This window comes from Acanthopagrus latus, chromosome 10 (assembly GCF_904848185.1).
Source record: "Acanthopagrus latus isolate v.2019 chromosome 10, fAcaLat1.1, whole genome shotgun sequence".
Taxonomy (NCBI): domain Eukaryota; kingdom Metazoa; phylum Chordata; class Actinopteri; order Spariformes; family Sparidae; genus Acanthopagrus; species Acanthopagrus latus.
Window position 1 is genome coordinate 1,916,872 of NC_051048.1, and position 13,861 is coordinate 1,930,732.

Here is a 13,861-nt window from a genome sequence, read left to right on the forward strand (position 1 = left end):
CGCCCACGGCCAGGGGAGGCCGGCAGGAATGGGGCACGCACTGACAAATCAAAACGAAGAGCTTTCCACATGATTATTATCATAATGGGAGTGCTGTGGTTGAGGTTTGGAGGGTCTCTGGTTTGCTATGTTGTGTTACTCTCACCAGGAGCGAGCCCCGATGTTCAGTGTGTGGTGGGGGTAGCTCAATTTTGGTTCAATCTGCCCAGCAGTCTGGTGTTACCTCTGCTGTTTCTACACAGAGCAGGAAAACTACCAGGCTGTAAACACAACACTGAGTCAGGATGAGGATCGGATTAGATGATTTGAGATATAAAGTAGATTGAGTTGAGGTGAAACAGGGAACAGAAATAGTCAATGCATGTGACTTAAATGTTACTCATAGCTGAAGAATATGAAAATACTTGCAGACAAAAACATCAATACCGTTTCTCAAAATAATACATCAAATAGACATTCAATATTCAAATATCTTAATATTTGTATAATCTTGTGCTCGGAAACATGCATTCATTTCCATTTTTCTTTGTCAGTTCTAACATAATGACGCCTACACTGCCTTCTTTGTAGGTACGAAGGCTATGCAGTTGAAAATGTTTATATGTCTCCTGTGAATTAGATATAATATGTCTTTGAGAGTAATATTGCACCTCTCAGATGTAGTCCAAATTCCAAAAATCCTAAAACTTATGTCCAAACTAGACAGGGCCGGATCCAGAAAAGATGAATAACCCAGATTCTCAGGGAACACAGGAGATGTTGGACAGTTGTGGCGACAGAAGATCAATAGAAAAACATAGGTTTAAATAGACAGTGACTAATTAACAAATGAGACACAGGTGAACAGGTAAAAAGGAGGGAAAATGACATGAGGGGAGAACTATGAAATAAAACAATAAATATCTTTACGAAAAACTCAAGTCAATCTCAGACATACATTCACTGCATTAACCTCTTTAATAATTTAGTTAGGATTTGAGTGATGTTATCATGTATTAGTTCGGATACTCCACTGATGTATGTTTCTTAGCTACAGAAGATGGAATGAATTGTTGTTCTGTGTTATTTGATTAGTTTATATCACAAGTTCTCTGTACTTCCACTGGTTCTCACGATGTGTCACAATTATTGATGATGGAATGAGTGAGGTTCCAGTTTTGGCTCTTCATCCTTTCTTGGGCTCCATGTCGTTTTTAACGATAACCCAAAGATCTTTGAAACCACTTCATCAGCAATGGCTTGTTAACTAATTCAACCATTAATTCATGCATTCATTCAGTCAACCATTGTTATATGTATGTATGTTCAGTGGGCCTTATTCAACCCTTATTAATTCAATAAATGTCTTGAATTAAGTTGTTGTATTTGTGTTTTCCTTTATGACGGAGATGGAGGTCAACGTAATTACAATTTCCAACTATCAGTTATAAAAGTTTTCATCTTATGTGATGTATCCACTAACAGTTGCTGTATGTATTAGTGGACTTAATGAAGCAGCTTACAGAACACCTCTGCCAGAGACTTCCAGCCTGCATGACAATATGTCATTTGAATAAACATCAGTCCTCAGGTCATTTGAATCCTGTCAAGACGAGATGGACAGAAAAAAATGAATGATGTAAGGTGTTGGCACACCTCAGTGCTACAAGTGACACCAGTCACACAAATCATTGAGTGGAGCTTTATTTGAAATAAATATACATTAACTGTAAATTTATCAGTTTCTGTTTATTATCAATGCACAAAATAAAAAATAAAAAACACTTTACAATTTCAGATTCTGTTGCTGAAATGTCTCTGAATACGACCACAGATCACCGTGATGTTCATCAGCAGACCCTAATACAAGACTAAATGCTTGATTATCAAACACTGTGTCTATGTTTATGAAACTGACCAATTAACATGACAATTCTTAACTGGTTATTACCCCAGACTGGCAACAAACGGGACCACTATGGTGTTGTTTTCACTAAAATTTCATATCCTCAAATCTCCTGAGGTAAACACACAAAATATACACAATACTGTTTGTTAATAGCATCAATGTCATCTTTCCTTTTGTTAGCTTTAATCAGTTAATTACTGGAACATCTATTACATTTTGTGAAACAGCTGGTTGTGAAAAGAAATTTAAATTGCAGAAGCGACTTATTAGAACCTTATAACTCATGATGGTGTTTAGCTCCACCTGACTCCACTGAATTCTCGAGTCCACCATTGTTAATATTCATAGCCGCCCTGATTGCAGATTTCATGGACGTCTCGATCCAGGCGTGAGGGAAGGCCGTGTGTTCACCAGCAAAGTGAACCCTGCCTTCACTTCTGAAGAGCTCTTTGGAGTACTCTAAATGTTGATAGGGTGTGAAGAGAGCGAAGGCACCCAAGCTGTAAGGATCTACGCTCCACCTCTTCACCACCACCCCTGTGCAGAGCTCCCTGACACGCTTGCCGTGGATTTTCACCAAGTCTCTCAGAGCCATCTCTTTTAAGTCTTCATCGCTCGCACCTGTGAAGAGGAGGGAGTCATCAGACCAGGTGTAGGAGGCCAGGAGGACACCAATCTTGTCATTTTCTGGGAAACTGTGGCTGGGGTAGTAGATGTAACGAGAGGGTCCATCAGTGATGCTCTTCCCTCCATGGATGCCGTCCTCCTCCCAGAACTTATTTTTAAAGGTGAGGATTATTTTAGTGGAGCTTTCATAGTGGACTCCCCTCAGGGCCTCCATCTTTTGGATGGAGAGAGGTGGATCAAAGTCAATGAAGAGGGCTGCTTTGGCTGTGGTTGTAACCAGGACAAAATCGGCATGAAGGTCTGTCAAAGAGGACTGTTGGTCTGTCTGATATGATACAGTTACACCCTTATCTGACCGGCTGATGCGCTTGACCTTAGAGTTGAGGAGGATGGGGACATCAAGAACAGTGAGGAAAGCTGTTGTCAGGAGATCCGTCCCGCCAGTCACTTCATCGTACCTTCAAAACAAAAACACACATTTTTAGTTTCTTAGTTGGAAATTCTAACTGGTCAAACCAGATTATCAAATAGCATCCAACACCCCAACATCCAAGCCTTTCCCAAATATGAATTCTACCCCTAACATTTTTGCTCAATCCTCTTTGTAGTTGTCATCCCTAAGTTCAGGTTCCTTGCAGCTCAGAACAGAGTTACAAAGAGAAATGGTTGAATCCTCCCCCGAATCAAATAGGACAACCCTCCAAGAGCGTCATACTGACATCATCAGTAGTCTTTGATGGTGTTTATTTGAGCAAATCAAAGAAACGTAAATGTGTTAAATGAACCAATCTTACGTGGTGCTGTCGCTGACATCACTCTGGATGTAGATCATCTCAGTTAGCGCAAGGTGCATGAGGCTTTGTTCATTGAGCAAGTCTCCGATCATCCTGACTGCCTCAGCACTCAAACCACCTTCTTGTTTCAGGTACTCCTGTTAAACAAACACGTGGTGTCCACGTTTGGTGTTCAATTGCTCAAATTTAGTCTTCTGTTCATGACTCGTGATGTTTGTGTTGATTTACCTTCACAGAATAGTGGTCGTACTTCTGTAGTGCAGCGTGGCAGCCATGTGCCTCCACTTCATCTTTCACCTACAGAAAAGATCATTTACATCCAGGTCTTAATTACAGCGGTGCCTCTGCAGACACACAATCATCCACCACCTGTTGTATACTTTGTATGAACCATCATTTTAAGATACTGCAAAACACTTTCAGTTATTGTTAATCCTGGCAGATCATTTGCTCAGAATATATGTTCATACAAAACCTACTGGAACCATGACATTTAGAAAAAAAAAAAAAAAAAGCCAAGCTACAACAGATACAACTTATTGGGAACTATTGATAAATTGATATCTAAGGCGATATTACTTAAATCCGATTATGATAATAAGTGTATGTTTAGAACATTATCTTTTCACCTCATTCCCCGGTTGGGCAATATATGCAATTTATATAACGTTATTGTGTTATCAGACTCCCCTCTTCAATTTTGGATAAAGGCATAAGGTTTTATATTTCAATTGTTGTCTGTTCCTGGGTCTAAGGACTGCATTACAGTAAAATGACTTGTTACAGACTGTTACTTGTCTTTACCCACCTTCATTATTGATCAAAAAAATCAATTTTGTCAAAGTACCAATAGTCATTCCTACGGCATTGTTGCATTATAAGTATCAAGGTTTTTGGTAAAAAACATGGTAATATTGTGCCCAGTCAAGCATTCAAAATATTGATATGTATCATGTATGACATTATCAGCCAAACATATTGAGGTACTAATTCAAAGCCATACCACCCAACCCAACCTCACCATGTGCTGTATCAATCCTTCCTCCCTTCGTATGCACTGTACCTTCTTTAAAGCTTGCTGTAGCAGCTGGTCGGGTGACTTCCCCTTCTCGCTTTTCCGCAGCTTATACTTCAGGATGGCAGGGTTTGCCTTCACTGCGTACGTCCTCTTCCGTAGCCCATGGACCTGGTAAAAGGTGTTTATGTCTTCCATGACAAATTTATTCAGCTTGACGCCAAGTTCTTGGGCAAACCATCGGACAATCCTGTAAAAAGATGGGGTGATAAATATGGGAGTCAAAAAAATGAAGCAAAGTAAGGAAACATTCTGTTTGTGCAACAACTACTGGAGTGTCCTTGTGAATGAAGCCTAAAATGTATCTGAAGCTGTTACGTGTTGATGTTGAAAGTTAAGTTAAGTAATGTAAATGATTCAGCAGCACGTAGATTGAAAGACTGTTTTAATGGGCCTTTCAAAACACCACAACATATTTAGCCAACGCTAACAAGAGCCAAGAGACATTCCTTTGAGTACAAAACTCCCAAATTCATGACACATTTTTACTCACTGGTGATAACTTGGGATCCTCATGGCTCCCATTTCAGCATACCAGCCCCCTGTTTCATTCCTGTAGGTCTCCACCCGTCCTCCAACACGACCGCTAGCCTCTAATATGGTTACCTTTAAAACAGATAGTGCTTTACCATAGGAGTCTGCTTCATGATGACAAAAAACATGTTATGCACCCATACATAAATACATGTGTCCATGCAGTCCATGGTTTGAGCCACTGGGGCCACAGTGTCTGAGTTCTGAGAGATCTAAGAGTCATACAACCATAACTATTATTATAAGCCTGTGATTTGTGGAGGCTTCACATTTTTCAGCCTGTTTAATAGTTGCTCTGCCCCCTGGTGGCCAATAAAACGATTCAAATAGTTGCTTGTACCTTATGTCCTGCATCTTGCAGTAACTTGGCAGCTGTCAGTCCAGCCACACCTGCACCGACAATAACGACACGGTGAGATGTGTTCACATGTGGAAGGCCCTTCTTCACCGTGTGCAGCAGCTTTTTGTAGTCTCTGTCCTCCAGACAGTCCTCCAGATGCTCCTTCAGACTGACACCTGTCGCATTGCTGTAGTAAAGTGTGAGCAGCAGCACACCAACTGGAAACAAACACAAAGCAACTGAAGTGACATTTAAAAAGACCTGCAGAGCCAAAGTCAGGTGGAATAATTGTAATTCTGGGTGCAGCACTGAGAAGAAAAACTGCCTATTATATTAAAAGGTCACGTCACATGACATCATGTCCAGTCTAGCCTCTTCTCCACTAGCTTCTCAAACTCAGTGAATCTCCAATTCACCAGTTCTTTCTCAGCCCACCAACACTGTCTCAGACATCTATGAACTAACCGCAACCCCTCAATGAGTATATCATGACATTTAACTGTAGGCCTCATGGGAAATTGTGTTCATTAGTGCAGCTTATATCCAGAAATATTGATTAAACAATGATCAGTGTTGTACAAAAGTACCCGAAAGTCATACTTAAAATTAAAAGTAAAGATACTTTGTTGAGTTATTTAGTCATCCATGTAGATAGTATTTGATTAAAAGCATTAATACTTAACTATCAAAAGCACAAGTAAGAATAAATTAAATGCATATTTGGATGTACGACCACTGATATGACTGATTTCTAGATCCACTATTCTGCCTTTTTTCTGATTTTCAGAATCAGTCATTTTTCTTGTTCAAATGCCAATAAAATACATCTGTTGAAATGTTGTTCTTTGGCTTTGCTGCAGCGTGAATCAGCCAAGTGACTATAAATTAATTGGCATCAAAACTACAATATTTCTCTTGCTACTTAATATAAAGAAGAGAGGAGTTTCCTTAAAAGAAAAACTTTGTTGAAATTAAAATACATATTGATTTATTATTCATGGTAACTTAGTTCTACATATATGCTTCCCTGTAGAATAATTTCACATTTTTGCACAGTAGGCATATTAAAACATTTGAATTCATGAAGGATTTCAGTTCCCAAAATCATCAGTCAAAAGGGAACAGGTTTTTTGCTTCACAAATCAGACTTCTTCGACTCAGCATGTGGTATTTATTGCTGAAGTCCACAAAATCCTTCCCTCTTCTAATTTCATCATGTAGTGATTCAAGTGAAACTGCACCCATGTAAACCCTGTCCTCAAAAGCAGAATGAGGTACAGCTGACATTTCGTGTGTGACTCAAAACCTCAGATGAGGATTAAGGAAGTGACAGCAGCAAAGTATGCTTGTGCAGCACTTATTTGAAAGGAAAGAATTATTACATAAATAAAACCAAAAACAAAATCAAAACAAATTCAACCTTTAAACTTCCACAAGTCAGTAAGTGGAATATCAACATCGCTGTGAGTTTTGGAATTGTTAAGGATTGGTGCTCTCAGTGCTTTGTCTATGTATAAAAGTATATCATAATATTGCTTTAAAATACTCACATAATTTCCACCTCATGGCATGTAAATCCATCCAGGTAAATGGTAAGTAAGCTTGTCTTCTTCAGGTCTTCATGGTGATTGGTCGAGGAGGAAAGAAAAAAATGTTTAAATCCTGGAAAGGAGTTTGAGCTTCGACAGCAAACATATGTATGTATGTTACAAAACAGGTTTTTGGCATTTAGCTTATGATTTATTTAAAGTCTCACGGTGAAAATTAATAATATAAATACACATTGCCATTTATATTTTAAGTACATTTTCATGTTACATTTACAATTATTTTGTGTCATTCCTGCCTGCTGATATTATTTTTGTTTCTTTAACATATTTGTTACATATTTCCATTTGAACAGTACTTCGATGATTTTTTTTTTTCCCAAGGACATTACTGTGTTGAATAATAGGAACATTTGGGTACAGTGAAAACTAATTTAATGGTTTATAACGTATGCAAGATGGAACTTTACATCACAGTCTGGTTTAAGTCTTGTATAGCCTATGTCATGTTTTGCAAAGTTGCAGATGCCTTTTATAAGAAGAGGAAAAAGAACATATAAACAGATCATTTGTTATGCTGTTCTATTCATAATGACAATTTAATATAGTATGATATGATAAATTCTTACCTGTCAAGGTCTTGAAAAAACAGCATCTGATGTGACACTGAGCAGACCAGCTTTTATACAACGTACTTCACCCAAATTACTGGAGATTTTACTGGAAAGCCTGATCTCAAATGGACGTGATTTCCTAAATGTTCAGTTTTCAGTTTCAGTTTTTCACCAGCTCAGGCGATCTGCAATAACCTGCTCAGGTCTCATGACCACAATAAAATTTTTATATTACTCAACATCACACTACAATGAGGAACCATTGTAAACCAGCCATTCATTTTGGATTGAAGCGGCTAACCACATCTATCACCTGACTGTCAGATGTTTTCACTGTGACTCATGGTGGTAACTGGGTTAACTTTTAAAGAAGTCAGGAAAATACGAACTCTTAGCGCTACCACAGTGCATTTTGGTGGTCATATGACACATTTATCTACATGTTGTGAATTTCTTGGTCAACTATTGGGAGAACTATACTTTAGGTCCCTTTGGTGAGTACAGAAAAGGCTCTTTTTCTTAGAGAAGCGTAAAGTTAAATCCCATCTCTGTCATCTTTTACAGAGGAGCAAACAAAAGCATCTTGACTGGAATTGTCAAAAACTTGCATGGTTCATGCACGGCCCAGGATAGTGAGGCCTTGCCTTGGGTGCTTTAAACAGCAGAGTCAATCATCTAAGGAGCATCAGTGACATCGCTGAAGTGATGTGTCTGCACAGACGGATACTAAAAGACAACACTCAATGCTTTGACATTATTATTATTATTTTTATTATTATTATTATTATTAGTAGTAGTATTAATAAACATGTATTAATTAGTCTGTATTGGCTTTGTTTTTTTTGTTTAGGTAGTCCAGCGAATTCCAAACAGAAATTTAATTATACAATTTTGTATTGCATAGTGACAATTTTGCCCAAGGACACCTCGACATGCAACCCAGGGGATCTGAACTAGTAGTGACCTTCTGGCTCTACCCCCTGTCACCCTGTAAGTAGTATGTTTCTTAGGTTAATCATCCTGTCATTGTCCTTGAAAAAAAGGCTTAGAATTTGATTGCTTAGGATGGGTTACATGAAGTGAACTATTTTCCCAAATGAAAGGAGAACCTACTGGTAACTTATACATGCAGAGATGATAACGTTTGGTATGGTATGACAAAATGTGGACAAAATTAAATCAGACTCATTTCAGCCACATGTTGTGTGCATGAAAACTAGGCAGCAAAGCAGCAGAAAGGTTGAGGTAGTTACCCAATAATAGCAAGCGATAAATGGTTTAAATTGTAAAGTGAGAGGTAATATGCACATTACATAATTAGTCAAAAGTAAGCATTTATCACTATCTTGTCAACTCTCCAAATAAACCATTCATTTGTTAATGGACACCAGTTGAATCAAATGATCACAGCCACTAGTTTGAAAGATGTGTCAAACAAATCTGTTCCCTTTAATTATGTATGATGCAGAAGTGTTGGTGTAGAAATACAACCGAAGCAAGAAGAAAAAGGAATGTAATAATGGAGGGTAAGTTTGCAGCAGGTGGTCTTAGGTTCAAACCCAGTGGCTGGTTTGGCCCTTTATGTGGGGTGAGCTCAGACTCTTACGCTCACTCTTACTTACTTCTTTTTGGAATACTTTTTTAGTGTAACAGTTAAATCACAGCAAAAGAAAGAATTCATGTTTTTCTTTTAATTTAATTTCATTAATTCATTTTTAAGGGACAAGCACAGAGAAACAATGACAGTTACATAAGAAGTATTCGATAAGCTATATATATGTGGCATTAGTTGCACCTGTATTCTCTTTATTAATACCAAGATACGTGATTATCTAGACCCTAGAGCTCATCTCGTGCCGGACCTTTAGCTGACTCTGAATGCAAGAGCACCAAATTGTTAATATTCATAGCCGCCCTGATTGCAGATTTCATAGATGTCTCGATCCAGGCGTGAGGGAAGGCCGTGTGTTCACCTGCAAAGTGAACCCTGCCTTCACTTCTGAAGAGCTCTCTGGAGTACTCTAAATGTTGATAGGGTGTGAAGAGAGCGAAGGCACCCAAGCTGTAAGGATCTACGCTCCACTTCTTCACCACCACCCCTGTGCAGAGCTCCCTGACAGGCGCATCATGGATTTTCCCCAAGTCTCTCAGGGCCATCTCTTTTAAGTCTTCATCGCTTGCACCTGCGAAGAGGAGGGAGTCATCAGACCAGGTGTAGGAGGCCAGGAGGACGCCAATCTTGTCATTTTCTGGGAAACTGTGGCTGGGGTAGTAGATGAAACGAGAGGGTCGATCAGTGATGCTCTTCCCTCCATGGATGCCATCCTTCTCCCAGAACTTATTTTTAAAGGTTAGGATGATTTTAGTGGAGCTGTCGTAGTGGACTCCCCTCAGGGCCTCCATCTTTTGGATGGAGAGAGGTGGCTCAAAGTCAATGAAGAGGGCTGCTTTGGCTGTGGTTGTAACCAGGACAAAATCGGCATGAAGGTCTGTCAAAGAGGACTGTTGGTCTGTCTGATATGATACAGTTACACCCTTATCTGACCGGCTGATGCGCTTGACCTTAGAGTTGAGGAGAATAGGGACATCAAGGACATCGAGAAAAGCCTTTGGGAGAAGGTCCGACCCACCAATCACTTCATAATACCTTTAAAACAGAAAGATAGATAAATGCTCTTATTGCATGCCTTCTTGTAAAGAAAGGGGGCAGATTTACAATGATGACCATATGCTCTGGTTTAAAGATATTTACATGATAATATGCTGTTTAGAAGATTCAGACTGGGAGACCAGCCCACAGTAACAAATCAGTCAATCAATATCTATTGAAATTAGGTTTGTACTGCCATTTCTGTTGGATGTGTGTCAGGTCATATACAGATAAAATGGAAATCAAAACTGTGTAAATTCAAACATGTAGAATTGCATCATCTGCAAATAAGTGAAGAACTTCATTTCTTAGACCTTTCATGATGACTTTGGGTTCCATCACAGCCAGGGATTTTATCATTTGTAACTCTACCATGTGAAAGAATAGTAATAATAGTTGACAGAGAGGAATGTAGGGCCTTACGTGACATTGTCATTGATGTCAGCCTCGTCATAGATCAGCTCAGTCAGCGCTGTGTACATGAGGCTCTGTTCGTTGAGGAGGTCTCCAATCATTCTCAGTGCTTCTGAGCTCAAACCTCCTACTTCTTTTAGATACTCCTGTTCAACAGACAAAGTCATGCTTTCTGCCAGGTTCAGAGAGAAGGCTTCAAATTCATTATAACAGAACATTTTCTCTTGACAGGTTTTCAAGCATCATGTCTCACAGTTAAGTAGTTAGGTAGTTATGAGTATGTGTATATATGTATCCCACCACCTAATGTGAAATTTCAGCAACCACTTGTCAGCCTTGCATTCTTTGTTTTCACAAAGTTCAAATGTGTTGACAATTTTGGAAATATTAACTTCATAGAAATTATATAAACTGCTGGGGAAAACCTTTATCCCACTGACTTTTATCTACTTTTATTGATCATTGATTGATCATTTTATTGAGGGTTAGGGTTAGGGTTGGGGGTTAGGGGTTAGGGTTATTGTGTTTTACCTTCACAGAATAATGGTCGTATTTCTTCAGTGCAGCCTTGCAACCATGAGCCTCCACTTCATCTTTCACCTTCAAAAAAACGTAGAGAATAAAAGGTCACTCCTATGGATGAAAGTAACTAAATCATCTGTTGAGTTGATGTAGTTTTCACAAGTGCTTGTAAATTGCTCTCTTTATGTACTGAACCAAGAATATGTAACTCATCTGTTGAGTTACTGAGTCAAAGACATTTGTTGGATGAGTGTTAAATTAGTGCAGCTCAGGTGTCTTTGTGCAACTTTCTTGTGAGTACTAGGCATTCAGTTCAATTCAGTTAATTGATATTTGGTCGAGGGCCTTTGATTCCATCCCTGACTCCTTTACCTTTACTGTTTCCCTTGTTTACATACCTTTTGCAAAGCTTGCTGTACCAGCTCGTCAGCTGACTTTCCTTTCTCACTTGTTGACACATTGTAATTCAGGCTGTCTGGGTTTTTTTGTACTATGTATGTCCTCTTCTTGATCCCGTTAACGAAGTAAAAGGTGTTTGGGTCATACATGCGGAATTCTTCAAGCTTGACCCCAAGCTTTTTGGCAAACCAGCGGACGATGCTGTACAACAGAGGAGGTGACGGTGGAAGTGTTAGCTTGCAACTGCAATTATTTAGGCTAAGCTAGGTAAGCTAGACTAAGAATATGCAGTATTCAAAAGCCCTTTAGAGGCATAAGGGATTCATGTACATGTTTATATGTTATTCATGTATTTAAAAAAAAAAAAAAAAACACTAAATCACCTGTGATCACTTGGGATCCTCATGGCTCCCAGTTCAGCATACCAGCCCTCTTTCTCATTCCTGTAGGTCTCCACCCGTCCTCCAACACGACCACTAGCCTCCAATATTGTTACCTGGTTACCAAAACAGATCAACAAAGTGAGGCCAGCCATGGAATGATTAAAAGGCTTTACACACTATCATAGCTACAAGAGTTAGATGGAGCTGAACAGGAGCTGTGAAGCTTTGTTTTTTCCCTTCATAATAGCATGCCTAACCCATCAACCTGTCGCGTGTACCTTGTGTCCTGCGTCTTGCAGTAGTTTGGCAGCTGTCAGTCCAGCCATGCCAGCTCCAACAATAACAACACGATGAGATGTGTTCACGTGTGGGAGGCCGTTCTGCACCGTGTGCAGCAGCTCTGTGTAGTCGCAGTCCTTCAGACAGTCAGACAAATGTTCCTTCATGCTGAGGGAGGCAGCATGGCCGGGGTACAGTGTGAGCAGCAGCACACTGACGGCAACTGGGAACGCACATGGAGAGAAAAAAAAAAAAAACACAAACAGGGAACTTCTATTTCAATATTTCACTCCTCATTAAAGTATCAATTTACTGGAAAATGTAGTAAATGTCCCAGAGAGTGATAAGTTCTGAAAGTTAAGAAAGTTCTGCTTTTTTAGTGCTAGACACTGTGGCACAGTATCAGCCTTGCACTTAAAAAGCAGAACTTTGTTCAAAGGGTCTGAGTTGCTGACAAGGAATAAATCAAGGAACTGATTGGAGGAAATGAACAATTTCAATATATTACTCTCTTTGACCACAGCTTTATTCATATAATGCACAAACTCACAGTGGGAGTGAATTGGTCAAACTACGTTTGGGACTTAATAACTCATATATTATGATTAATATCACAAATAAGGTTAAATTGAAGTTTGCAATGTCAAGGCTTGAAAATACTCACATAACTTCCATCTTGTCTCTGGCAGATCCATCTTGGTAACTAAGTGTGTCTCCTTTTGCTCTTTGGTCAGGAAGGAATCAGGTGAATAAAACAAAAAAACATCATGTTTCAATCCTGGAAAGTCCTTAACTTCTCTCTCTGACAAAACTGCATTGTCAGCAACATTCTTTTATGAACATCGATAAGTGGCGGGACAAGAGTGAAATTTGAGATATGGAATTGAGCTATATCACTTCCATAACATGTTTTAATTTAAAGTAGTGTAAAGCAAATGCACAAAATACATGCTTAGGTTTCTACAGATCATTCACAGCCTGATTCATAAAACATTTAACTCTTACAAAATGTCAAATATATATATTTTTTTTATGGCTGTTGACAACATTTTCTGATTTATGGAGTGTTTTAAAGAGATATCCAAAATGTTCCCTTTAAAAACAATCAACTCTACCATGTCAACAAAAACAAACAAGATTTCGAATCTAATGTTCAGATTTCTTTTCTGGGAATTTAAGTAAATTTGTGGATTTTTGATAAAATAAATAATAAAACACCAGAAAATTTGAGGTACTTGCATTCTATGATTTAAACTTTTTATCCCATTCACCTGTAGTGCCCCCAACCCCCCATTAATTTAGTGCAATTTACTGGTATTCAAACAAATACAAAAAAGAGTTCAACAAGACAACACCTGATGTAAGGTCATCATTTGTAAACTTTCTGTAAATTCCTTATATTTACATATTTTATGTTCAAATATATGCTGTAAAAAAATCTTCTTAATCATGCCCTATTTCAATTTGTTGTATGTTAAATATAGAACATTTTGTGATCATAAATGTTAAGATAAAAAAAAGTTAAATGACAGATTCTTACCCTATAAGACCCTTTCAAGTTAGAGCCACTTGAAGTGTGATCTTGGGCACTTAAATACTTTGATTTAGTGCTGGGGTTTGGTGCTGGAGACCTCACAATCAGGTGATCCAGAACCACCAGTTACTGAAAAAATTAAGGGAAAGAACAGAGAGGAGGAAATAATCAAAGGACGATTTTGGTCATTGATTCATCCTGGGCTCATTGTTCTTACCACGTGATTGTCATTCACTCGTGGTCAAATTCCCAGAGGAAGGT

General features: G+C 38.7%; 2 protein-coding genes across 2 annotated transcripts; both read right to left on the reverse strand.

The window, feature by feature from the left end:
- Nucleotides 1–1,707: 1,707 nt before the first annotated feature.
- On the reverse strand, nt 1,708–7,577 carry LOC119026630 (L-amino-acid oxidase-like). The gene is made up of 8 exons (XM_037111056.1): nt 7,435–7,577; nt 6,809–6,875; nt 5,259–5,476; nt 4,878–4,990; nt 4,373–4,574; nt 3,538–3,606; nt 3,310–3,446; nt 1,708–2,973 (listed from the first exon to the last, which is right to left on the reverse strand). Exons 2-8 carry the CDS (start codon nt 6,837–6,839, stop codon nt 2,163–2,165), a joined length of 1,581 nt encoding a protein of 526 aa, XP_036966951.1. The 5' UTR covers nt 6,840–6,875; nt 7,435–7,577; the 3' UTR covers nt 1,708–2,162.
- A 1,518-nt stretch (nt 7,578–9,095) lies between these two features.
- Nucleotides 9,096–13,759, reverse strand: LOC119026646 (L-amino-acid oxidase-like). The gene is made up of 8 exons (XM_037111079.1): nt 13,607–13,759; nt 12,731–12,790; nt 12,066–12,289; nt 11,788–11,900; nt 11,404–11,605; nt 11,015–11,083; nt 10,493–10,629; nt 9,096–10,066 (listed from the first exon to the last, which is right to left on the reverse strand). Exons 2-8 carry the CDS (start codon nt 12,759–12,761, stop codon nt 9,259–9,261), a joined length of 1,584 nt encoding a protein of 527 aa, XP_036966974.1. The 5' UTR covers nt 12,762–12,790; nt 13,607–13,759; the 3' UTR covers nt 9,096–9,258.
- Nucleotides 13,760–13,861: the final 102 nt, after the last annotated feature.